Source organism: Ictalurus punctatus, chromosome 5 (genome assembly GCF_001660625.3).
Source record: "Ictalurus punctatus breed USDA103 chromosome 5, Coco_2.0, whole genome shotgun sequence".
Lineage (NCBI taxonomy): Eukaryota > Metazoa > Chordata > Actinopteri > Siluriformes > Ictaluridae > Ictalurus > Ictalurus punctatus.
Window position 1 is genome coordinate 24,461,870 of NC_030420.2, and position 22,939 is coordinate 24,484,808.

General features: G+C 40.9%; 2 protein-coding genes across 5 annotated transcripts in view; both read right to left on the reverse strand.

Moving 5' to 3' along the window:
- Nucleotides 1–14,882, reverse strand: part of fnbp1l (formin binding protein 1-like) — a 63,279-nt gene extending 48,397 nt beyond the window's left edge. For both annotated transcript variants that reach the window (XM_017467903.3, XM_017467902.3), the window contains exon 1: nucleotides 14,667–14,882. In XM_017467903.3, the coding sequence (XP_017323392.1) occupies nucleotides 14,667–14,690 (24 nt within the window). In that variant the 5' untranslated portion in view covers nucleotides 14,691–14,882. The remainder of the gene's footprint in view (nucleotides 1–14,666) is intronic.
- Nucleotides 14,883–17,570: 2,688 nt separating this feature from the next.
- Nucleotides 17,571–22,939, reverse strand: part of abl2 (c-abl oncogene 2, non-receptor tyrosine kinase) — a 39,404-nt gene continuing 34,035 nt past the window's right edge. For all 3 annotated transcript variants that reach the window (XM_017468672.3, XM_017468674.3, XM_017468673.3), the window contains exon 11: nucleotides 17,571–22,351. In XM_017468672.3, coding sequence (XP_017324161.1) covers nucleotides 20,685–22,351 — 1,667 coding nt within the window. In that variant the 3' untranslated portion in view covers nucleotides 17,571–20,684. The remainder of the gene's footprint in view (nucleotides 22,352–22,939) is intronic.

Genomic DNA, 22,939 nt, shown 5'->3' on the forward strand with positions numbered 1-22,939 from the left:
TCACATCCATGCGTGGGTCTGCAAACTGTTGCCACAAAGTTGGAAGCACACCATTGGGTAGGATATCTTTGTGTAATATAAATGTAAGATTTCCATCCATTGGAACCAAGAGGCCCAGACTTGTTCCAGCATGACGATGCCCCTGTGCATAATGCGAGATCTATAAAGACATGGTTTGCCAAAGTTGATGTGGAAGAACTCGAGTGGCCTGCACAGAACCCTGAACCTCAACCCCACTGAACACCTTTGGGATGAATTGGAGTGCTGACCGTGTGCCGGGACTCCTCAGATCCGACTTCGCTAATACTCTCGTGGCTGAATGAGCACAAATTCCCACAGCCATGTTCAAAAATCTATCGTAAAGCCTTCCCAGAAGATTGGAGGCTGTAATATAAGCAAAAGGAGTTGTTCAACAAGATGATTCTACACATGATTGTGATGGTCATGGGTCCACAAACTTTTGGCCATATAGTGTGCGCACAGTATGTGCAGGTGATATTTCCTAAACTGGTGCAATAAAGCTCAGATATTAAAGCTCCAGTCCCTATATACCTGATGTACAATGCACAATGCTTAAAATGAAGTGAGTGTGATGTGTGCACCATGCTGCTTCTAGTCTAAAGTTGGCTTTATGATCATGCTGAATTAGGTGGGAATCCAGAGCGCCATTTTTTGTTGTCAGATGAAGGGGAAATACAGAATACCACACACAAAAATGACGTGTATCAAAGTTATGTGCAGCTTAATAGCGTTACCTGGATAGAGGTCAGTAATCTCAGCGAGCAGAGCTTCGACAACACAAAGTTGTTTGCACGCTCATTTTTAATGAATAATCCAGGAACAGCGGGACAGTTCCATCTGCAGCCAGGTAACACTTTAAAGGCCAGGCTATAAAATATACCAAGCTCACAAAACACGGAGTCTAGACACTCTTTCAGACAGGGACAAGTATTTAGGCCAAAAACAGCGACTTAAAACAAATGATATGCGCTATAGGAAGAAGGCATAACAGAAATCGCACCCTGGAAACCAACAGGCCACTCAATCTTACACACAACCACATCTAATAGGTTAGTATGCAGGTCACGGAGACCCCCTCGGACTTTTGCTTGTCTGTACGTTTACAGGCTGAGACGGAAAACGTAAAACCGTCTCTCAAACAGTGATCGAGATGAATAAATGAGTAAAACATTGTCCATTTGGAAGAATAATTGACAAAAGCTCCTGGGATTATTTCCACTGGCTGTAAACAGAGCCATGCATGTCATCTGGACAAAGGTGAAGGGGGGAGAAGAAAAAAACAAAACAAAACCATGCAGTCCGTTTCTCCGTGTTTTCTTTCTCTCTCTCTGTAAACAGGGTTGAGTGATCCTTCAAGGCTGTTGAGGGGCCCTGTAAATGTGAATGGGGGAGTCTGAGAACAATGAACTCCGTTACCTCTCTACACACATCTCCAGCCAATTCCCCAAGAGCCCGAGCGCCTGAGCCCCGGCCTGAATTCATTTTCCTGTTCCGCAGAGGGGAACAACGCGAGAGCGAAAGCTCAGGACTTGGGCTGATGAATTATTAAAGAGATACATTAAAACATGTGAGACATCCTGGAAGGCATCGGAGTCGGTCCTGAGAAAGCATCGGCTTTTCTGTGCGTTACACAACACGCAGACCGCCTACGCAGGTTTCTGATGAATTCCCAGGACCGGGCTAGATGTGAATAAAATGCTGTGCCTGTTGGCCAAAGTTTTCAGTTTTTAATACTGGATGGCATCTCATGCCAGATTTGATTAACACAGCAAACTGTATGGTGAGGGAAAATCTGTAGAATGCATCAAGGACCTGAATTACTGAAATATAAATAAGTATAAGGTAACAAAAAGAATATGTTATCGGTTGTCCGCTTACTGACGTACTCCTCACCTTGCCTGGTGTTCTCTCTTGTGCTGGAGTAAGAGGGCACATTTAGCCTAACCATTATGACAGTGCAACGGATTAGAAATATATTAGCCAATTAGTACACACATTAAAAAGGCTATTAGATGTCGGGTTAGTGGTGTAACGAGATTTTAGAAAAAAAATCTTTGCTATTAAAGTGCACCTATTATGGTTTTTCAAATATCATCTTTCACGGAGTGTATTAAGTAGCTGTTTATGAATGTAAAAACATCTGCAAAGTTTTTAAAAAATCAAAGCGGAGTTATTGACTCCTAAAAGAAGGAACCGATTCCGAACAGCTGAAACGAGTCGTTAGTAATTCCAGACTCACTTCCTGTACAAACCTACGTAGGTTTTTAACAAAAAGCCCCGCCTATAGTCTTCATTGGCTGCTCGCTGACAGCGGTAGTCCAATCACAAGACTGGGACATCAGACCAATCAGAGCGGAGTATACTCTCTGAAAGGAGGTGTTTAGAATGAATCCTTTAGAACGGATCATCGAACGAGTCGTTTGTAAAAAAGGTAATGCTGCTATTTAAATTATGAGCACGTTAAAGTATTTTTTGACCTTGGATGCATGTAAATCGATTATATGAGACCTTTAAAACAAAATTAGGCACGTTTCTAAACCATATTAGGTGCGCTTTAAGGAATAATACACGACAGGATGTTCTGTTACTGGAAAACGATGAACAGTGGGGTGGTGTGATGCACCAGAGTTACTGTTACCACCCCCACAAAATGAATTATTTTCTAATAACAGCATGTCCCAAAGTGTTTAACTCCTCTCATGCCAAAGTAATTTGCCCAGAATTACGATTTTTAAATTAAGCTATTTTATTAACAGATGACATCATTTTAACTAATTATAACTGATATATAAGACTTTATTAATCCCAAGGAGAAATTAGAGGATCCTAAGAGGAAATACATTCCTATTTATATTACATTTAATGTCCGGAAACATCCAGGAAACAAGCTATTTCCTGTTATCACTTCACATGATAGCAACTACAAAGAGTCATTTGCACTCCAGCCTCTTTTTATCTCTCTCTTTAAGTTAATAATGCAACAAATCTCAGGTCGTTACCGAGAAAAATGGAAAGCACAAAGTCCTCTGTCCTGAAGACTTTCCTGAAAACGTTCTTTCCTCAGAGCCCCTCTAGAAAAAATTCATAACGATGAATACATGTTTGTTAAAGATCATGTTTTTCTAAGCTGTTTATTACAACCTTTAGATTACTGTGGAGCATCCGTCATACTAGTCCCTGTAAATGAGTTTGTAGTATAGAAATTATAACATATTAGAACAAGTGCATTCATATATAAACCTGTGATTTAAATTACAGCCAAAAATACCAGTCAGATCTGCTGTTATAGAAAATTAATCAACACCTTTGGACCAATCAGATTTTAAAAATTCAGCACTGTGGTTTAAGACGTAATTCCCCGAGCTCAGTTCTCCTATGCTACTTCAGTTCAGTAAGATCACAATAATACATCACAGGACATGACTTCATTTATGATTCAGCTGGGGTTTATTTTTTAATAATAGCAAAGAGTTTTTACAGAACTTACCTAAACTTTAAGTTTCCTAAACTTAGAACAGAGAAGGCAGCAGAAATCAAACTTTTACTTTTATTTAAATGTTTAAGTTTATACCACATCATCCTCAGTAATACATGGACAGCAGTAATGTAATTATGGACCTTATTCTCAATAAGACGATATTGTGATTAAGGTGTTTACATGAGTCGCTTTTAGAAGATTCCTTTCATGTTTTACATGTATAGAACATAGATCGATTAACAGCACACGTCATTATATCCCCACGCCACGCCGTCCGATGTTCCCTCCAGAATTTCACGTATCGACATACAGTTCGTCTTCGTTATGGTACCGTATACAGTTTTGGGTGTTTTTATTTTTAATTTTTACGAAAGCTTCAAGTGCGGTTAATTATATGTCATGCTGTACGTGCAAATAGACGACTGCCTGAAGCCACGGGTTGCGAACCAAACTGAATACTTACCTACCATATAGTAGCTGAAATACATGTATTTCGCCTACTATATAGGAGGTAAGTACGCGGTTTGGGACGCAGCCGTGCTCTCTTGCCGTGTGTACGTGTCCTGTCGCAAAATGCGGTGAAATCTCCCACATGACGTTAATAGTGTGATTAAGGTGTGTACATGTCTGTAATGCACTTCGATAATGTGACTAAAACAGGAATAATCCATATGTCTTAATTCAGTTTGTGTTTACTTCGAGCATGACTTATGGTCATCAGTAATCACTATTTACATGGTCGTTTCTTAATCAGAGTATCGTCTTAATCGGGATAATATCAGATTATTGTTGTCCATGTAAACGTACCGACTGTTGAAGACTCAGTTGCTCAGAAGTGCTCAAAGATTTATATTAATCTGCTTGTTCAAATATGTTAGTATTTCTATAGTAACAGATTACACATGCACGTGTAAGTGGATGATCCACTTAAACGGTTTTTTAAAAAAAAGTCTGCAATTGTTAATAGGTTTTTTGTTAGAAGATGTTTATTGTGCATGTTTGGAAGGAGTCTCCAGGGTCAGTGTTTTGCGGCATTCAGAAGTAAGGCTGTGATTAAGTTTTCCGACAGGGAAACTCTTCAGGACAGCGGACTCTTTTGATAATATATGACAACAGAGGCAAGTGAGAAATTGATCGTTTACAGCTGCTATAGCGCAAGTGAAAAGAACTTCCTGGCAACAATAAATTTTTTTTACAAAAATAGTAATCACTGGCAAATGTGTCGAAAAAAAATAAATAAAAGGTATGCTGTTATTGGAAAATGACAGTAACTCTTGTATCAGGCCATTAGGGCTGCACAATAGTGAAGAAAAATGCAATATGCAATAACCTGTTTAACAGTGTGATACATGATACACGGTTTTTCCTACCATAGAAAGGCTTGGGTGCAGCGTCAGTGTTTTTGACTATAAGTATAATAAGTGTTGCTAGCTTTCTTTCACAAACATGTTATGGATAATGGTCAAAAACAACGGGGGGGGGGGGGGGGGGGGGGCGCTTGAATAATTTCAAACACCCCAACCATCCCCCCAGATCCTAGACAGCTATCTGAAATCCTATGGAAAACACTACGATACGATAATGCAATACAATACAATGCAATATCCATCTTCTAACGTTTACTCCTTCTTCAGGGTCGCAGGGAAACCTGCCGCCTATCCCAGGAAGCATCGGGCACAAGGCGGGGTACACCCTGGACAGGGTGCCAGTCCATCGCAGGGCACAATCACAAACACACACACACCCATTCATACACTACGGACACTTTGGACACGCCAATCAGACATACCAATCAGTCAGTCCAAAGACATGCATGGTATGTTTTTGGACTGACTGATTGGTATGTCTGATTGGCGTGTCCAAAGTGTCCGTAGTGTATGAATGGGTGTGTGTGTGTTTGTAGAAGATGGATATTGCATCATGTATTGCATTATCGTATCGTAGTGTTTTCCATAGGATTTCAGATAGTCAGTCCAAAGACATGCATGGTATGTTTTTGGACTGACTGATTGGTATGTCTGATTGGTGTGTCTTTAGGGGAGGAAACCGGAGTACCAGGAGGAAACCCCTGCCGCACGGGGAGAACATGCAAACTCCACACACATGGCCCTGGCAGGAATCGAACCACCAACCCTGGAGGCGTGAGGCGAACGTGCTAACCACTAAGCCAAATGATATAACCAACATACAGTACATGTTTCCTGTTCTTTTGAGGGGGGAAAAAAGCATTCTATGCTATCTATACGCTATCTAACATATCACCCTAAGTTTCACCCTTGACTTTTTGAAGTATTAAAATCATTCAGTTATCATAAGCCCTTGCAATACGCATATCTCGATTAGGGCTGTGACTGACGATTTTTTTCATTATCGATTAATTGGCCGATTATTTTCCCGATGGATGCAGTATTATTATTTTTTTTTTAAAGCATTGATAATTAAACTCTAGTCTTCACTTTCACTGCAACTTATGGATTCTGTTACTCACTCCCTTTTGCATTTTGTTTTACTTATGTTTACTTTGATCGTACCATACATCACTGTCGTTCTGAACGTGCTCCGCTTTGTAAAGTTTGCAGGTTACAGTCTTCATGACATTTAATATAAAACGCTCCCCTGCCTTAGAGGACTTGGAGGTCGCAGCCTTTTTTTTCCGTCGTCACTTCACGACTACGTCTCCGTCTGATGCCGAGTGAGGTCATGTTGGGCATGAAACGGAACGCTGACGTAAACAGTAAACTGAAGAATGTCATTTTGGTCGACCCTGGGTATTCTGCTAAAGCTAGCGGCGTCGCATTACCAGCGTTTGACGTCATGCTCTGTCGACTAGGAAGTGGCTTATACTTCCGGTTAGTAAAAAAAAGACAAACAACAACACTAATGCTGCATTTGAGATAATACTATCCTTTTAAAATTCATACAAAATACATGGTGCATAGTGGAAGTGGGTATGTGTCATTTGGGACACAACTCTGGTCCATACTCTCCGATGCATGTGTTTGGAACAGAAGTATCGCAATGACTAAACGATCCCCGTCTCGTACGCAGACCAACTAATCGATAACGGGATTCCTTCACAGCGATTTTCATAATCGATTATTAGCTGATTGTGATATTTCGACAATTTAAATATACCGTGCAGCCCTACAGGTCGTATCGCACCATGCCATCTTTGATTATTTTCCTTTAACAGCTTGCATCGCATCATATTTCACTTCTTAATTAAAACATCATTTGTATAAATTTCTGAAAACACTGTCTGGAGTAGCATTGTTGATCTGAGTCACAACTGTACATCTGAGTGGCCTGGATGTGGTGCTCCACAAACACCGAGCGCTGAAGGCTGCAGCACATTGAAGCCTGGTGGTCTCCCACAGTACAGCTGCCACGCTGTAGCTAACGTTTATCCAATTAGTACATCGTTTTCAACCACGCATTTTTGTATATGTGAACTTTGACATCCAAACTGAATAAATCTTTGTCGTGCGATACAGGCACGCATTTACTCACAGCTGCTAGCCTTTTACAGAGCGCCAGCAAGCAATGGAGAGAGCCAAGAGAGAAGATTATGAACTACAGAGCTCTGCTTGTGAAGAGCCACAGTGTGGAGCAGAGACACAGCAGCGAGAGCTTGTTTTGAGACAGTGTCTCTGTTTCTGGAGCACAAACGTCATAAACACTTCACGGTTGGCTACAGGAAAACGCCTTGAGCCGAAACAAAAACAAGTCATCTAAGGGTCACAGATACCCTTAATGTCCCCTTGCTAAGGATGGGGGTGCTGTTCAAGGGCCATGAATGTGGAGTTATATCAGAAATAAAATAGCTGTGTGTATTATCTACTGCATGACTACAGAAAAGGGAAAGCTTTTGTGAAACCACCTGCATTCGTTGGAATGAAAGCAGGTCAGCAACAACAGGTGAAGGAAAACTGGTTATATCAATACACGCATGCATGATTCTGTTGTATGTAATCGGAGCATAACTAGGGCTCAAACAAGCTGTTTCCTGCACTGTGCTTTCCCAGGATTCCGCATGCGTGTGTGTGTGTGTGTGTGTGTGTGTGTGTGTGTGTGTGTGTGTGTGAAAGCTTGGCAGTACTGCTAGACTTGGCACACATCATACTTGGTAAATCACCCGCTCAGGCTGCAGGCATTGTGGATTACTTCTACTGTGCAAACCTGTGCACTTGAACAAAGCCAACACAGGCACAGGGTTCCAAACTGTCGCTAAACCTAAGCTAGAAATATGTCACACATCATGCATGTTCAAATTTCATCAGTACAGGCAGGATATGACATGATACACACACATACATACCCAGTGCAATTTACTGGGAGGGGTTTCCCCCTCTGGTCTATACATCCCTGCCTCTATTGAATTATTTACTAAATTGATTCCCCCTACCAACAGTGATCAATGCTACTTCACCAACAGACCCTATAAAATACCTCAAATTATTTATTTATTTATTTATTTATTTTATATAGCGAAGTAAAATGCTGTAACGTGATGCAAGTAATCGCAACAGTGCATATGAGTGAAGCAGAGCGGTTTGATGCTCAATATTCCACTGCTCACGGCCCGAGCGAACGCTCCACTCGTGTACCGCTCGCGCTCAAATCCCAAAAACAAAGTTCACTCAGATCTCGCTCGGACATGAAATTTCACTGTAGTGGACTTGTTTATATTTGTAATGTATTACTTGAGTAAATGCCTCAATTACAGTAGTAGAGATAATAATTATGGTATTTGTGGGTGACATTCTGTTACAGGCTGTCTTTTATCAATTTCATTGATTTATTCAATTAAATAGATGAATTTACCCTGGGACGTTAGCTGGACTGTTGTTAATCGTCTGAGGCTGAGCCCAGCTACAAGAAATAGCCTAACAGGCTTCATAGTCTATACAGGCCCACTGTGGTTCGTGATTTATTAAAACGTTTCAAAAACACCCCTCCCCCCAGATTTTTTCACAAATCACACCATGTATGTATGTAATATATATTTATGGGTTTGCTAACAAACTGCCAACAGCAATGTTGCATTAAAGATTTGGGGAAAATGTGAAGAGTAATGTGTAATCAACCAGAGCCAGAAAACTGCTTCCGAGGACAGAGAAACGTCTGACATCTGAAATGTAGAAATGGACAAAAAAAAAATAGTGTTTCATCTTCAGAAGGAAGGAAGTGAAACTGAAGATGATTATTAACTGAAGGCTGTTTATTACTGGGTATAAACATTTACATAGCCTTGTGTTAAAGGGTCATATTCCCAAAATGAAGACAGTAAAGTTTAAAACACGATCATGTTAGATTGGATGATTGAACTGGGTGCCTGTTCTAGCGAGAGGCACGGTGGTATAGCAGGTAGCGGTGCCTCACAACCTCACAGCTTAAGGGTTTCTGGTTCGATCATGAGCTTACTGTATGTGTGTGGTGTTGCGTGTTCTCCCAGTGTCCACGTGGGTTTCCTCTGGCTTCTCCGGTTTCCCCAGATATCTCAAAAACATGCCAATGGACTAGCCTCCAAGGTGTGAAGGAGTGTGTGCATGGTGCCCGGTGAAGGACTGGCATCCCATCCAAGATCTGTGCTCTAATATTTGGCTCTAGATCCACCAAGACCCTGACCAGGACAAAGCGCTTACTGAAGATGACTGAATGAACAATCAGAATTCTATTTTTTTGGAGTTTTTAAAATAAATAAATAAATAAATAAATAAATAAAAACATTTCCCTGTTTTCACTATCCAGTAAACATGATGTAAGCCAAAGCACTTTTATTGTGCTATTCTAAATATAATTACCTACAAATTTCTTTGAGCTGAATGTTTAATAGGGATACACAATAGATCATGTGTTTATCATGACAGTGACCTTTACACCAGTGATACTGAGGGCTGCTCTTACTGTGCACATAATTTCAACCAAAGCCTTATGAAGGTCCACCTAGATGCAAGATCTTATCTATGGCAATAATCCCAACGCTATGCAATGATATCAGACACTGGTACTACATTTCCTTGTAGAAATAAATGAACAGGTGTTCTATTTGGAAGATCATGCACCAGCTCTTGACAAGAAGAGACAAGAGAGACTGCACTTACTGCCTGAGTAAACTATAAATCAGTGATCATCTCATAGACACGTGCATGAATCGAAATTAGTTCTCGAGCAACGCGAGTGTTCAGACAGGTCTAACCAGTCAGGCGAAAGGAAACCATCAGAAAAACATTCAGATCATTCAGGCAGCTTCTCTACACCAGCACCACTCACCCAAGGCCTTAACCGTTTGACACGTAATCATCTGTTCCTAGAGAAGCACCGATGTATCAGCCGATAAAGGCTATTTTTCACTCTATAAGCCATCGGCCGATAGTTTAAAAACATCCGATGATCAGGGTCGATTGTATCCTGTCAATCAAAAGAGGGCGGGAAAACATTGATTTCGTGCCGTGTGTAAAGATGTCGTCTTGTGTGGAATGATGATGAAACCGCAGTTTGTAAACTCTGCACTGCTAAAAATTTTCACCGGAGGTGAGCAGAGGTGAAGCGGGAGTTTCTGCGTCGAGTCAAATTTACCCCTGCGCTGCCAGCTCACCCTCGCGCTGAATTAAAGGGCCAGTACACCGTTGAAAGATTTAACATGAAGATGAGTTGACAAAAAAAGTATATATATATATATATATATTACACAGAAAATTACATTTATAGAGTAGTATATTTCATATCCAGTGAATGTTAATACATAAAAAGTTGATATTATATATTACCAATTTGATGTTCAGTGATGAAGTAGAAATGCTTTTGTTTGTGGAGAGTGAATGTGAGACTAACACGAGGTTTTTTCGATTTCGGTCAATGGTAATATGAATTAAAAACATTCAGTAAATTAAGAAATCTTGCTTTAATCCTCAGAATTTATTTAATGTGTTAATGTTAATTGGAGTAATGTGTTTTCTGTTTATGACACCAGTTACTGTTAAACAACTTGTTGAAATGGAGAGAATAAAGTTTTTATTTGCATTTCTTTCAGAATTCTTTTAAATTAATCATTATTAATTTAAAAAAAAAAGGCATAAAAGGCAGAACTATCGGTATCGGTTATCGTATCGGCCGATATCACTCTGAATAATCGGTTATCGGTATCGGCTGAGAAATTTAGTATCGGTGCATCTCTATCTGTACCTCACCATAAAGCTGTACGTGGAGTTACATTAGGTCAGCGAACTGTTTTTTGGAAACAACTACACAAGTTTCAAGGCAGTAAATAAACCCATGTGACCAAACATCATCTAACAAGTATGCACAACAGCTCCCCTGCGCTTGTCTAGAATTATGATGTCCGTTTCCTGACCGAAGCTGATGGCCTGATTGTGTTTCCATCACCTCTATGTTCTGCCTGATTTCACAGAGCTTGCCCGCGTTTCCCTCATTTTTTTTTTGCAAAGTCCAAGCGAGCTTTCGTGCGTCTTGCACTGAGGAGTCTCTTCCGTCTGGCCACTCTGCCATAAAATCCAGATCGGTGGAGTGTTGCAGTGATGGTTGATCTCCACACTCAATATCTGGAGCTCAACCAGAGTGACCACTGTTTTCTTGGTCAGGGCCCTTCTCCCCTGAATGCTCAGTTTGGCCAGGCAGCCACATCTACGAAGAGTCCTGGTTGTTCCAAACTTCTTCCATTTAAAAATGATGGAGGCCACTGTGCTCTTGGGAATCTTCAATGCAGCAGAATTTTTCTGTAGCCTTTCCCAGATCTGTGCTGCAACACAATCCCTTCTCTGAGCTCTGCAGGCAATCCCCTTTGACCTCACTTGGTTTTTTTCTATAAAAGGTGTGTGCCTTTCCAAATCATGTCTAAACAATTGAATATGCCACAGGAACACATTAAACAGCACACACGCATCTGTCACAGCATATGACACGACAAGCCCCGTTAATACACTTACGAGTTTGTTTGAAATGATTAATATAAAAACAAACATTCTCATGTTTTGGACGAGCTGGATCGTGCACTTTTCCCACAGTAGCTCACTCTGTGACCTCCGCTGTGTCTCAGATGTGTTTTATTCATAGAAATTTTTTCACCATTGTGAAGTGCCGTCACTGACTGGGGGGGGGGGGGGGGGGGGGGTATCCACAGTGACGTCACAGACCCAACTAAGGCCCTACACTACACTAGTGCGTTTTCCTTTTAAAACGTATAGCTCTTGCTATGGTTACGCCTGTCGTCTAGACTATGGCGTTTTCAACCTTTGGAAATGCTGAAAACCCGGTTTTAGTTTTAAAACTCTGGGCTTGCATTTCAGTGTAAACAAACCAAAACAAAGACTTCTGAAAGCGAACGCGTGGCTTCGCCCACAATGGCTCCCTGATTGGGTCTTCTGGATCATTGCGTATCCTTCCCTGATTCATCAAGCCCTTCCATATGACCATTACGCTACCTTGATCGTATACGCAACAACACGGAGACTAAACCGCAAGCGTTACTGGCTTTGTTGTCATCCTTAGCAGCCATTGTGCAGTTAAATTCTGTATTTTATAATACTGCAGCTGCCTACATGTGCCTGCATGAGGCGAGCTATGATTAGAGCGATCAGCAACAAATCTAATTTCAAGCGGCGTAAGCCCTACATGGAACGCTGGTTTGGACTAGCAACCAACTTCCTGTTTACACTTGTATACGCTTGCCCAGTGTGCATGAACGGTCATGTGACATGCTTATTCGGTCGTGTAGTGTGGACGGAGATCGTTTCTGAAACACAGCGGAAACGCCAGTGTGGACGAGGATCGTTTTCATTTTAAAAACGCCGTTTTAAAACGAAAACGCATTAGTATAAACGGGGCGTAATCCAGAATTAAATCTGTTCTTGATTATTTTGATTATCAATTTTATCGATTAGTTGTTGCAGCCCTAAATGCACCACATTTCAAGTGTCATAGCAAAGGGTTTGAATACTTATGTCAATGTGATGTTCTTCTTAATAAAAATCTGGTTTTTGCTTTGTCATTGAGGGGAATGGAGTGTAGACTGAAGTGGAAAAAAAAGAATTTAAAGCATTTTAATAACATCATAACTTACTTTCTGAATGCACTGTATACTGGATTACACAGAAACTAAAGAACAAATGAACTGATCCTGGACAATGACATGGAGCCACTAACTAAAGATTCTGTTTTCCTGTGGTTTATGAGGATTACCCAGAAGAATATCTGGCACAAGCCGCGTCACTGGGCTGAGTGGTTTCGCCCACATTGTCCACAAAAGCTGGATAAACACCAAACACACAGCCAGTCACAAAAGCATCAGTGAACCAGTTTGACTCTGGCCCATCTCTGATGTGCAGGTGACATAGATCTGTAGATCTGGCAGGGCAATACTGTTAAATTAAAGAGTTCATGCAACACAATTCAAATTTATGACTCAACCTAGCCAAGTTTGATGAATAATTTGAATATTGCATAAATATCTGAAGTTCCATCCATCCACCATCTTCAGTTTATCCTTATGGCTAAACCCTTAAAAAGTCATATGAGGAAAACTACATGAGAGAATTTAGGTTTATTTATATTACACACGCACATATACATATACATACATACATACATACATACATATATACATACATATACATATATATATATATATATATATATATATATATATATATATATATATATATACATACATTATATATATATATACATACATTATATATATATATATATATATATATACACACACACACACACACACATATATATACACACACACACATACATACATATATACATACATATACATATATTTTTTTTCCCCCCATCCCCTGTCCTGTCCCTTACCCTGCCCCGTCCCTTTCCCCTTATTCTTGTCCCCTGTCCTGTCCCATCCCTTTCCCCTTGTTCCTTTCCCCTTACCCTTATTCCTGTCCCCTGTCCCGTCCTTTGCCCCTTTTTCCTGTCCCCTTGTTCCTTGCCCTGCCCCCTTGTTCCTGTCCCGTCTCTTACCCAGTCCCCTTGTTCCTGTCCCCTGTCCCGTCCCTTTGTTCCTTTCCCCTTACCCTTAGTCCTGTCAACTTTCCCATCCTTTTCCCTGCCCCCTTGTTCCTGTCCTGTCTCTTACCCTGTCCCCTTGTTCCTGTCCTGTCTCTTACCCTGTCCCCTTGTTCCTGTCCCGTCTCTTACCCTGTCCCCTTGTTCCTTTCCCCTTGTTCCTGTCCTGTCCCCTTGTTCCTGTCCCGTCTCTTACCCTGTCCCCTTGTTCCTTTCCCCTTGTTCCTGTCCTGTCTCTTACCCTGTCCCCTTGTTCCTGTCCCCTTGTTCCTGTCCCCTTGTTCCTGAGCTTTAGGAAGTCGTGCTTTAGGACACAGCAAGCCAACACCCCTTCCTCCAGCCGGGACCCTTTCCCTCAGACTTCATTGTCCTTCTTTTCGAGCTGAGGACGGGACAAAACGAGGCATACAGATCCAACCTTGCCGTTTGTGTTGCTAGAATAAGAAAAGAAAACACACCTGGAAGCTAAAACTATGACACAACCCAGGCCTTATATGGTTATTAACCATGTCTACACGTAAACACTTCACGCGCGTCTACACTAAACCTGAAACCTGGACACAAGCTAAAAGCTAAAGATTCTAAACCAGACGACGGGAATATAGAAACAAACCGGTCCAACAGAACCAGTTTAGCTATCTAAATACTCAAAGAGGTCCAGGAAGGCAGATATATATCTTACTGATGAATAGTTGCGACCGTATCCGCATTGTTTCAGCAAACAACACCCAGCAACACTGACTACCACAGACACTAGCGTCCTGTAATTCACTGCCATTTCAACCAGAAAACCCGACAATCTCCTTCAGCTCGTCTCAGTCAGATAAACAGGCTGTGAAAACCGGACTGAGGAATATCCAGACCTGTCCTCAGAACCATACCTCAGTCTAAGAAAGAGACAAAACAGATATCTAATCCAATTGATACACACACATCTAATCCATCTGATACACACGTCTAATCCACCTGATATCGTGTCATATTCCTGCCGCTGTGGAAAAGCTAAAATGGGACTTGGAGATGAAACACAGCTTTAACCAGCAGAAAGCAGCCGTCTCATGTCTCAATAAAAAAATACGACGCCACACAAAAGACACCAACGGTCGAAATTTCTTACCCAAAGATCCGTTCCCCAACTCATTTCTGTCTCTGTGGTAGAAACACACACACTCCGGTCAACGGTGTTTAATTTCCCTGCTCAAAGCTGCGCGAGACGCTCCGCCGCCTTGGAACCGAGAGCGCGTGAAGCCAGGAACAGTGCACGTCTACTAAACACTGCCGTTTCTCCACACACATACACACTGCTACACACTCACACACACTGCACAAGGTCTCGGGAACGACATAAAGTCCCTGGAATGAAAATAAATAAATAAAACCAAGCCAAAACATTAGTCAATGCTACACTCTAGTGTTCAGCGTATAGAAGAACAATGAAGTGTTCCAGTCATTTGTCGGAGAGATCGTGTTTACGAGTTGAACGCCAACAGAAAGTCTTAATTACGAGTGGGAAATTTTTCTTTAAACGCCGAGTTTTCCAAGAAAATACTGTGGAATCAATGGATCTGACTCGTAAATACAAGCTTCCCAGCAGGACTTGAATGCACAGCATGTCCCAGTTTGAGCGTCGACGTCATCAGGATTCACAACCAAGGTTGCCAGATCAGCAGTATTCACGCACAAGGATGCAACGTTAACAATCATGGCTTTTTCTGGTCGGTTGTTTATTAATTATAAGCATTCAATGTAAGTCAAATATGGAAGATTATTTTTAATGCAAATAATAAATGAACGGTCTCTTACATACATGCGAACTAGGGGTGTAAATCTCAGGCTTCCAAAAGAACTATGGTCACTTCTGACTCTCCCAAATGAAATAATAATAATAATAATAATAATAATAATAATAATAATAATAATAATAGTGATTGTGATTATGATTATCAACCCCTATGAATTTTTCTTTTAACCAGAGTCTAATACATATATAACTTATTTTCATTGTTCAATTCAATTGTTTTCATACATACAACGGATTAAATACTTTGCTTTTTATGACAGATATCGCCATTCTAATGTGTAAATTATCTCTACTTACATGTTAAAACAATTTTTGCAAATAAAAATCTGAATAATAATTGAAATTAAGAATTCCTGCAGTAATGGTATCTGGTGTCAGTAAGGACACAATGTTAATGGTACATGTTAATAATGTAACTTTAACACCAGATAATAGAGGTATTGCAGTAAAGACTGGATCAAACTGATTTATATGTTTAAAAAATATTATAGCCTAAAGTTCATGTGACACGAACATAATACTACTAAACTAACACAAACTCAGCATCTCACCACAACATTACTGTACATTTGTTTACCAAGTCCAAATGTTTCAGACTGAAAAGTAATCACATTGCAACTCTGAGGCTTTCGTACACATACAGGTTACTAATTAAAACGAGAACAGAGTTCCTTCCACACTGAGTCAGTAAGCATCATGTGCCTTGACGTGACTGGTTTTGGTTCTGGCACAAGCCCATACCACACTCTCATGTGTGTACCAGATCACATCATCCTTCACTGGCCAATAAAACCTATTGGCCCCAACCCTGTGCGTTGTTTTGACCAAATCACAAGGCTCGGTATCAACATCTTGGATGATGCCTGGATAAGGGCCATACAGAAAGACACACCATTTACCAATCATTACCAGAGTGCTTATTTTAGTTATAGACTTCCTGTCGGCTCAGACCAGTCTGGTCATACACCTCAGATCTCCCTCATCAAGGTGTTTCAGCCTGCAGACCCTCTGCTCACAGGATGGTTTTTGTTTTTCACACGATTCTATGTAAACTCTAGAGACTGTTGTCTGTGTAGTTCCCAGGAGACCAGCAGTTTCTGAAATACTCAAACTAGTCCATCCGGCACCAACAACCATGCCACGGTTAACGTCTCAGCGATCACACTTTTTCCCCATTTTGATGTTTGATGTGAACATTAACTGAAGCTTTTGACCTGTATCTGCATGATTTTATGCATTGTGCTGCTGCCACTTGATTGGCAGATAACTGCACGAATGTGCAGGTGTTCCTATTAAAGTGCACAGTGAGAGTATATGAGCAAATTGCACCAGTTGTCATTAGAAAAACATTAACACTGGCTGGGAAGATTTCCTGCAGCCAACAGCAACCATGGTGAAGGTGAAAGAACTTTCTAAAATCAACAACAATTAAATGGAAAAAGCTACATAGCCCTAACGAAAATTGTAAACATCCCTGTCAGAACAGCTGGTTCGATAATATACATGTGGAAAGTTCAAGGCAGCACGCAAGACTTCACGAGTTCTCATACGAATGATAAGGAAGGTAAAGGAGAAGCAGCAAAGTACTATTGTTGTTATTTCATGGTGTCTGACTCCCCTCCCCCTTCTATCAGTTTCATTTTTAAAACATATATTTGATTGTTTATGCTTATGAAAACATCCCCTTTGTTCATATTTAATACAAAGTCAAAATACATTAAGTGTGTCAATTTGAACTGGTTATATGTGCTGGAAGTATATTAAATAACAAAAAGAAGTGTCCAAATACTTATTTCCTCTCACTGTACAAGTACTAAAAGTACTCAATAACAAAATATAATAACTTTGAGAATCACTGCTGTAACAAACTGTATCCTGTGAATTTTCTGACCAGCTAAGAGTGTCTGGAAGAATCATTATTCTTAGTGATCCAACAAACATAATAAATTAATAATAATAAATGCAGAACATCACATTGAGAGTTTACGAAGGTCTTATTGCAAAACAATACAGCAGCTCGATATTGTGCATGTCCCCATGTGTAACTAGAGTTTACTCATTTACACAGCATAATGTTTAACTAATGTTTACCGAGTAGGTGATGACTAACGTTCAAGCAAGTAGGGCGTTTGCAACGCACCACTGAATGTGTCTCAGTATAAAGAACATCAGATATTTCAGAAACATTTAAATACAAAATAAACACATATCGCACCAGCATAAGCTTCAACCCTTTTTAATTATTATTTACATCAAGTGTAACACTGAGGGAGCACTTCACAGTAATATGCTATTCAAAGTGAGCTTTAAATTAGAAATCACACAAAATATACTTTTTACATAACAGAAAAATACTGTTATTCTGTCAGCCTCTGCCCTTTTTAAATTCACATATTTAAAATTAAGTGTGTTCCATTTGTCATTGCACTTGAAGGACTGCAGAGGTGGCCTTTGGTATAGAAATGAAGATTTACATTAAAAAAAAAAAAAAAAAAAAACATAACTTGAAACCTCATCATACAAAAAAAAAAAAAAAAGTTATTTCCAGGATTCAATATATCTTAGAAAATACATAAATAAAAACCCAAAATAAATTAAAAGACAGTGTCGAAATAAAAATGCAGAGTAAAAAAGGGCTAATAAAAGCAGTACTGTTGGATTGAATGCACTGGCAAACACACATGTGTGTAAGATGGCTTTGAAATTAGACCAGCAAACAGGAACAGGAAATTCTGTTTAAACACCACTTCTCCACTTCACAGGTTTGCCTACTTGCCAACTCATATGGCACAGATATAATGAACATACCAAACTAAATAAAAGGCCAAATTACAGCAAGGCAACCATAATGAACTCCATAATGGTGCACTACTGTACTTGATTAACTGGGAACATTAAATCAATCTGCAATTCAACAGTGACAATGAAACATAAGCACTTTGCCATTTCAAACTCTCCTATCACAAAAATATTCCCTGAAAATGACTTGCACTAGGGTCAACCTTTTAACCCTTTCTTCTAAAACCGCCTCCCCAAAGCTATACAACTGTCAAGCATTTCAATTTCAAACAATTAGATTTCCTGCTGTTTGAATAAATCGGAACATCTCTTTACAGTTTAGCTAACTAAAGTTTATGTGAGGATTTAGTCCCAACAGGATAGAACCAATGAACGATCTCATCAGCAAAATTAAAATGGTCGTAAAATCCCTGCCTTTTTCACTGCTACAGGACAAAACATTGCACATCTTTCGGTTGAAGTCAGACATCCTATAACTACTGATGAGTCAAGCATTATTTTACATATACAAGAATAACTGCTCCCAATTTTTCATCCGCCTGAATGCGTTTTTTTGTATCGTGACTATTAAAATCTCTCACAAAAAGGCACCACGAAACTGCGGAAAACGGCTTATGGTAGAGAAAACCACCAAGCGTCATCTGATGAAAACCAAAACTGCTCCCCTAAACGTACGGACACATTATGTTCTGGTTGAGAGGAATCAAAATGAATTCGAGATGAATGGTACAGACAATAACATTTCCATATTACACCGCATAGACGATCGAAGGCAAGCCCGTCGACATCCATGCGTTTAAAATGGCATCCAGTGTAAAAAGTACATCACTTTAATGACATTACAAGGCTTCGATTAAAAGAAACGAAAAAGGAAATTGCACCTCATTTTAACGTCTTGGAGTCTGGTCAAGCCGTACGAAATCATGCAACGTTCGACAAGATGGATACATTCAGGTCGTAGATGCTCAGATGGAGACCTTTGTTTCGTTTCGAGACTTTCTATAAGGAACAACGTCCTTCTGGTCAAGCAACCACTCAAAGCTACATAAAGATGGTCTTTAATGCTGCGTGTAGGACGTAATGCACGATTACTTATTAACTATAACAGAAATTCCTGTGCTTGTAATAAGAAATAATTTAAAATTCAAGTTTAGAAGACATTCTAATGTAAAAAAAAAATAAAAAATAAAATAAAAAAGAAAGTACAAACCAATGTGCTATAGAAATGGCAGTTTGCTGTGTCACTTATATTTAGCAATATTGCAGTAAAGTTGCTGTTCTGCAGTGAGTGTCTATAAGTCACAGTGGGAAACCACAGTGTCCAAACTTGTGCCCGTGTCCAAGACAGACAAAGAAAACGCCCATCTATGTCTAGATCAGCACATTCAGCTGTTGGGTCAAGGTGCCAAACCTGCTTGTAACCTCTGAAAACATTCCGAGTCATAGCCTATAATCAATATTCACATATTTATAGGAATACCAGTAAAACACTGACACATTTGAATTGTTAGATTCTGGCATAATTACCGGTTATGAAACTATCCTTTATCCATTAACTGTGTTAGATTTTAGCATGTTTCCTGCTCAAAAATCGAAAAATATCAGCTACGCATTATTATTATTATTTTTTTTAAATCAAATACTTACATATCAGCTGGAATTATCTGCCATTATCATAATGTATCTTATGATTGTCCCCATTGAGTTTAATTGGCTTGGAAGTCTATGTTTTGACAAAATCATTCTATGGACAAATGACTGGAACCTCGAATTTGACATTAGCTAAAAATTCTGTCACTTAAATAATACCCACTAATCAACAGCTCTATGTTCAGTATCTTGACCACACTCCTTTCCCACTAGTGAATAGCACTATGCCCGTAAACATGGACATACAGAGAATGGCATTAGCATACACTGCTACAGAACCTTCCGTCAAATGCTGAAACGTCTATACATAGATGAATGAAATCAATCAGAGGTGACAGTGACTGCATGATGTATCCTTTGTGCCGAAGGCTCAGTACTGCTAATATTGAACAGTGTGTGCAGAGCCCATCCAGGACTGATCTATTTCTACGGTGATGGGTTTGTTGTGCATTCAGACAAAAATCACATATCCAGTTATTGTGAGTAGAAGTAATCCATGTAATAATCACGATAATCTGCAATCTTTCTAATATCATCATAATCATATAAATATGTCAAAGAACTGGTTCGTGGGTATTGATTAGTCTCTATTTCTTTAAAATGTAGGCTCTTTTGATCACAAAATAAGTAGCCAAACCTGGGTAAAAGACACTGTACGTGATTCGTTTTGGACAACAAGCTTATTTACAAGTTTAGAGCTCTGTTTCCAACTGGCGATTTTAAAGTCCACTGTAAACAATGACAGAGGGGGAGAGACCATTTGTAGTGATTTTACTGAGGTACTTTGGAGAGAATATCCTCTGTCCCCCAATCATTTACAAAACAATACTTAAAAACTTGTAAAAAGTTCTATTAGGGTAGTGGGGTTTTATGAGACTCCACCAACTACCTTTGCACCACATCACTGATCTCTTTAATGCAAGAGTGCAAGTTGTCCAGAGCAGGACTCGTCCCACTTCCACCTAGTCCCCCTCCTCCACCCGTAGAAGAAGCCCGCAGTTCCTGAAGGCTGAGTTCCAGCTTGCCCAAAGCCTCACGGAAGGCGAATTTGTTACGTGTTTGTGGGATGCAGTCTACATAGCCTGAACAGTAGTCGAGTAACTGGTGACCAGCATCCAAGACTTGGCTGCTGGAGCATGGCTCTGTACTGCTGTGGAGCGCAAGGCTTAAGCATTCAGCACACTCTAGCAGAGCTTCTTTACTGACTTTTTCCAGTGGTATACGTTCCACCTGCTGCCGGGTCCGTCTCAGCGTCAGCTTCGAGGAGGCGGAGGTAGTGCCACCATTGGCCATCTTGTTGGTTGTTGCATTGCTGGAAGAAGCAGCAGATGCTGGAGGTGCTTGTGGTGGAGGTATGCATGGCCGAGCTCCTCCTGACCCTCTCCCCGACCTTTTAACCCCATCTCCATTGACCTCTGGGCCCATGTTAGTCGCCTCATCTGCACCATCTGTGCTATAACTGTGTTGGAGAGAGCGCAGTGTGGGTGGAGGAGGTGGGGCACACTTGGGCTTGATCAATCGTGGCCTATCACTGCCACTGTCAGCCAGCAATTTGAAGCGGTTGCCCTGAGAGTCTACACCAACCAGGTCAGCTGTGCCAGGCTTCAGTGTCGGAGAGATCAGGACCGGGACTTTATGATTATGTGGGCCGACTAACGTTTTAGACGGAGAAGACCAGCCTGGCCTGTCATCCTGCCCCACTCTACCCTGAGTATGAGCATCAGACTCTGCCTCACCCCCAACCCCTGGTGCCCTAGACGCTCCTGTGCCTACTGATACCGCACGTGGCAGTAGTTTAGCTTTGGGTCTGTCTCGGATCTGCGCTGTGCCTTCATCTAGCTTTCTGGGCGGCGCATCTGAGGGTCGCGGGGCACCATTCTCTGGCTGTGAGCTGGTGGACACTGTGCGTTCCAATGGTGGCTTGCTACGGTTCCTAGGTAATGTTAGCGCCATGCGCTCCAAATCTGGCAGCCCAGCTGACATGGAGGATGTTGAATTTGAACGAGGAAACGGCCTGGCTCCTCCACCCCCTTCATCAGACCCAGAAGACTTCCCAGTTCGCAACCCCAGGGTCTTTTTGATAAGGCGTGGTGTGAAGAAGCCTGCAAGTCCTGCCCAGCTACTGCCCACCTGGTTAGAGGTGGAAGAGTTTGACCCAGAGAGCTTCTGCCCAAAAGTGGCTCCACAGCACCGTGACTGAACATGGTTTCCTTCTCCATGAGATGGCGAAAAGCTAAGTCCATCAGCCTGAGGCAGTGGAGGTGGAGGAGGACCTCCAAACGCAGCTGTGGGCTCGTACTTCTTGTGAGGCTGCGTCTCCATCTCACGAAAGGAGCTGCTGGGGGTCATGGGGAGGTTGTGCTGAGGCTGAGAGGTGGAAGCGGTTGTTGACGATTTCTTCTTCATGAAGGAGCTGAAGAAGCCAGTTTTGCGGTCACGAGTAAAGGTGGCATCCAACGGGTCATCAAGTAGGCCACCAGAAGATTTGTCTCTCTGCTTCCGGGGCAGAGCAGGAGAGCTGCTGGAACGACCATCACCTACCAACAGAGAGGCTGAAAAGCCCAAACACAAGAAAACACAACTCGGGTTAGAAAAAAAAAAAAGAAAGCTGTGAAAGCACATACACTCTCTAAATGATAGTTTACAAGTTCACAGTGACTAGATGGAACGTACAGATCTGGGAAGAGTTGGCACAGTACTGAACGCTATTTAAGTTTTTCTGGTTTGAAGGTGTACTTAATCGAAAGTGCCCAAATCCTGCCTTGTACATTTTTGTTCTACTACATCAGATCCAGATACTTAGTCATTTCTCGAGCCACGTGTTTAGCTCGAATTACAATGCCTGAGTGCTTTGATAAATCATCTAGCTTCACTTTAATGAAAAATAGTATCTTCTCTTGTTTGTCATTCAGAATCTAATCAATTAACAGGTCCTAATACAGTAGGACGGATGGTGCAGTAATGTAGTAGTGATGGTGATCCTATGCAAGTATAGAGAAATAAAGTAGTGATAAAGCTGAGACTGAGAATGACACTATGGTCACTAAGGTACATGTTTTCAAGCCTGCTTCAGAGAGTAACACTAAGCAGTCCTAAATGTACCGTTACAGTTGATTTGAAAACACAAAACCTAGTTTGGA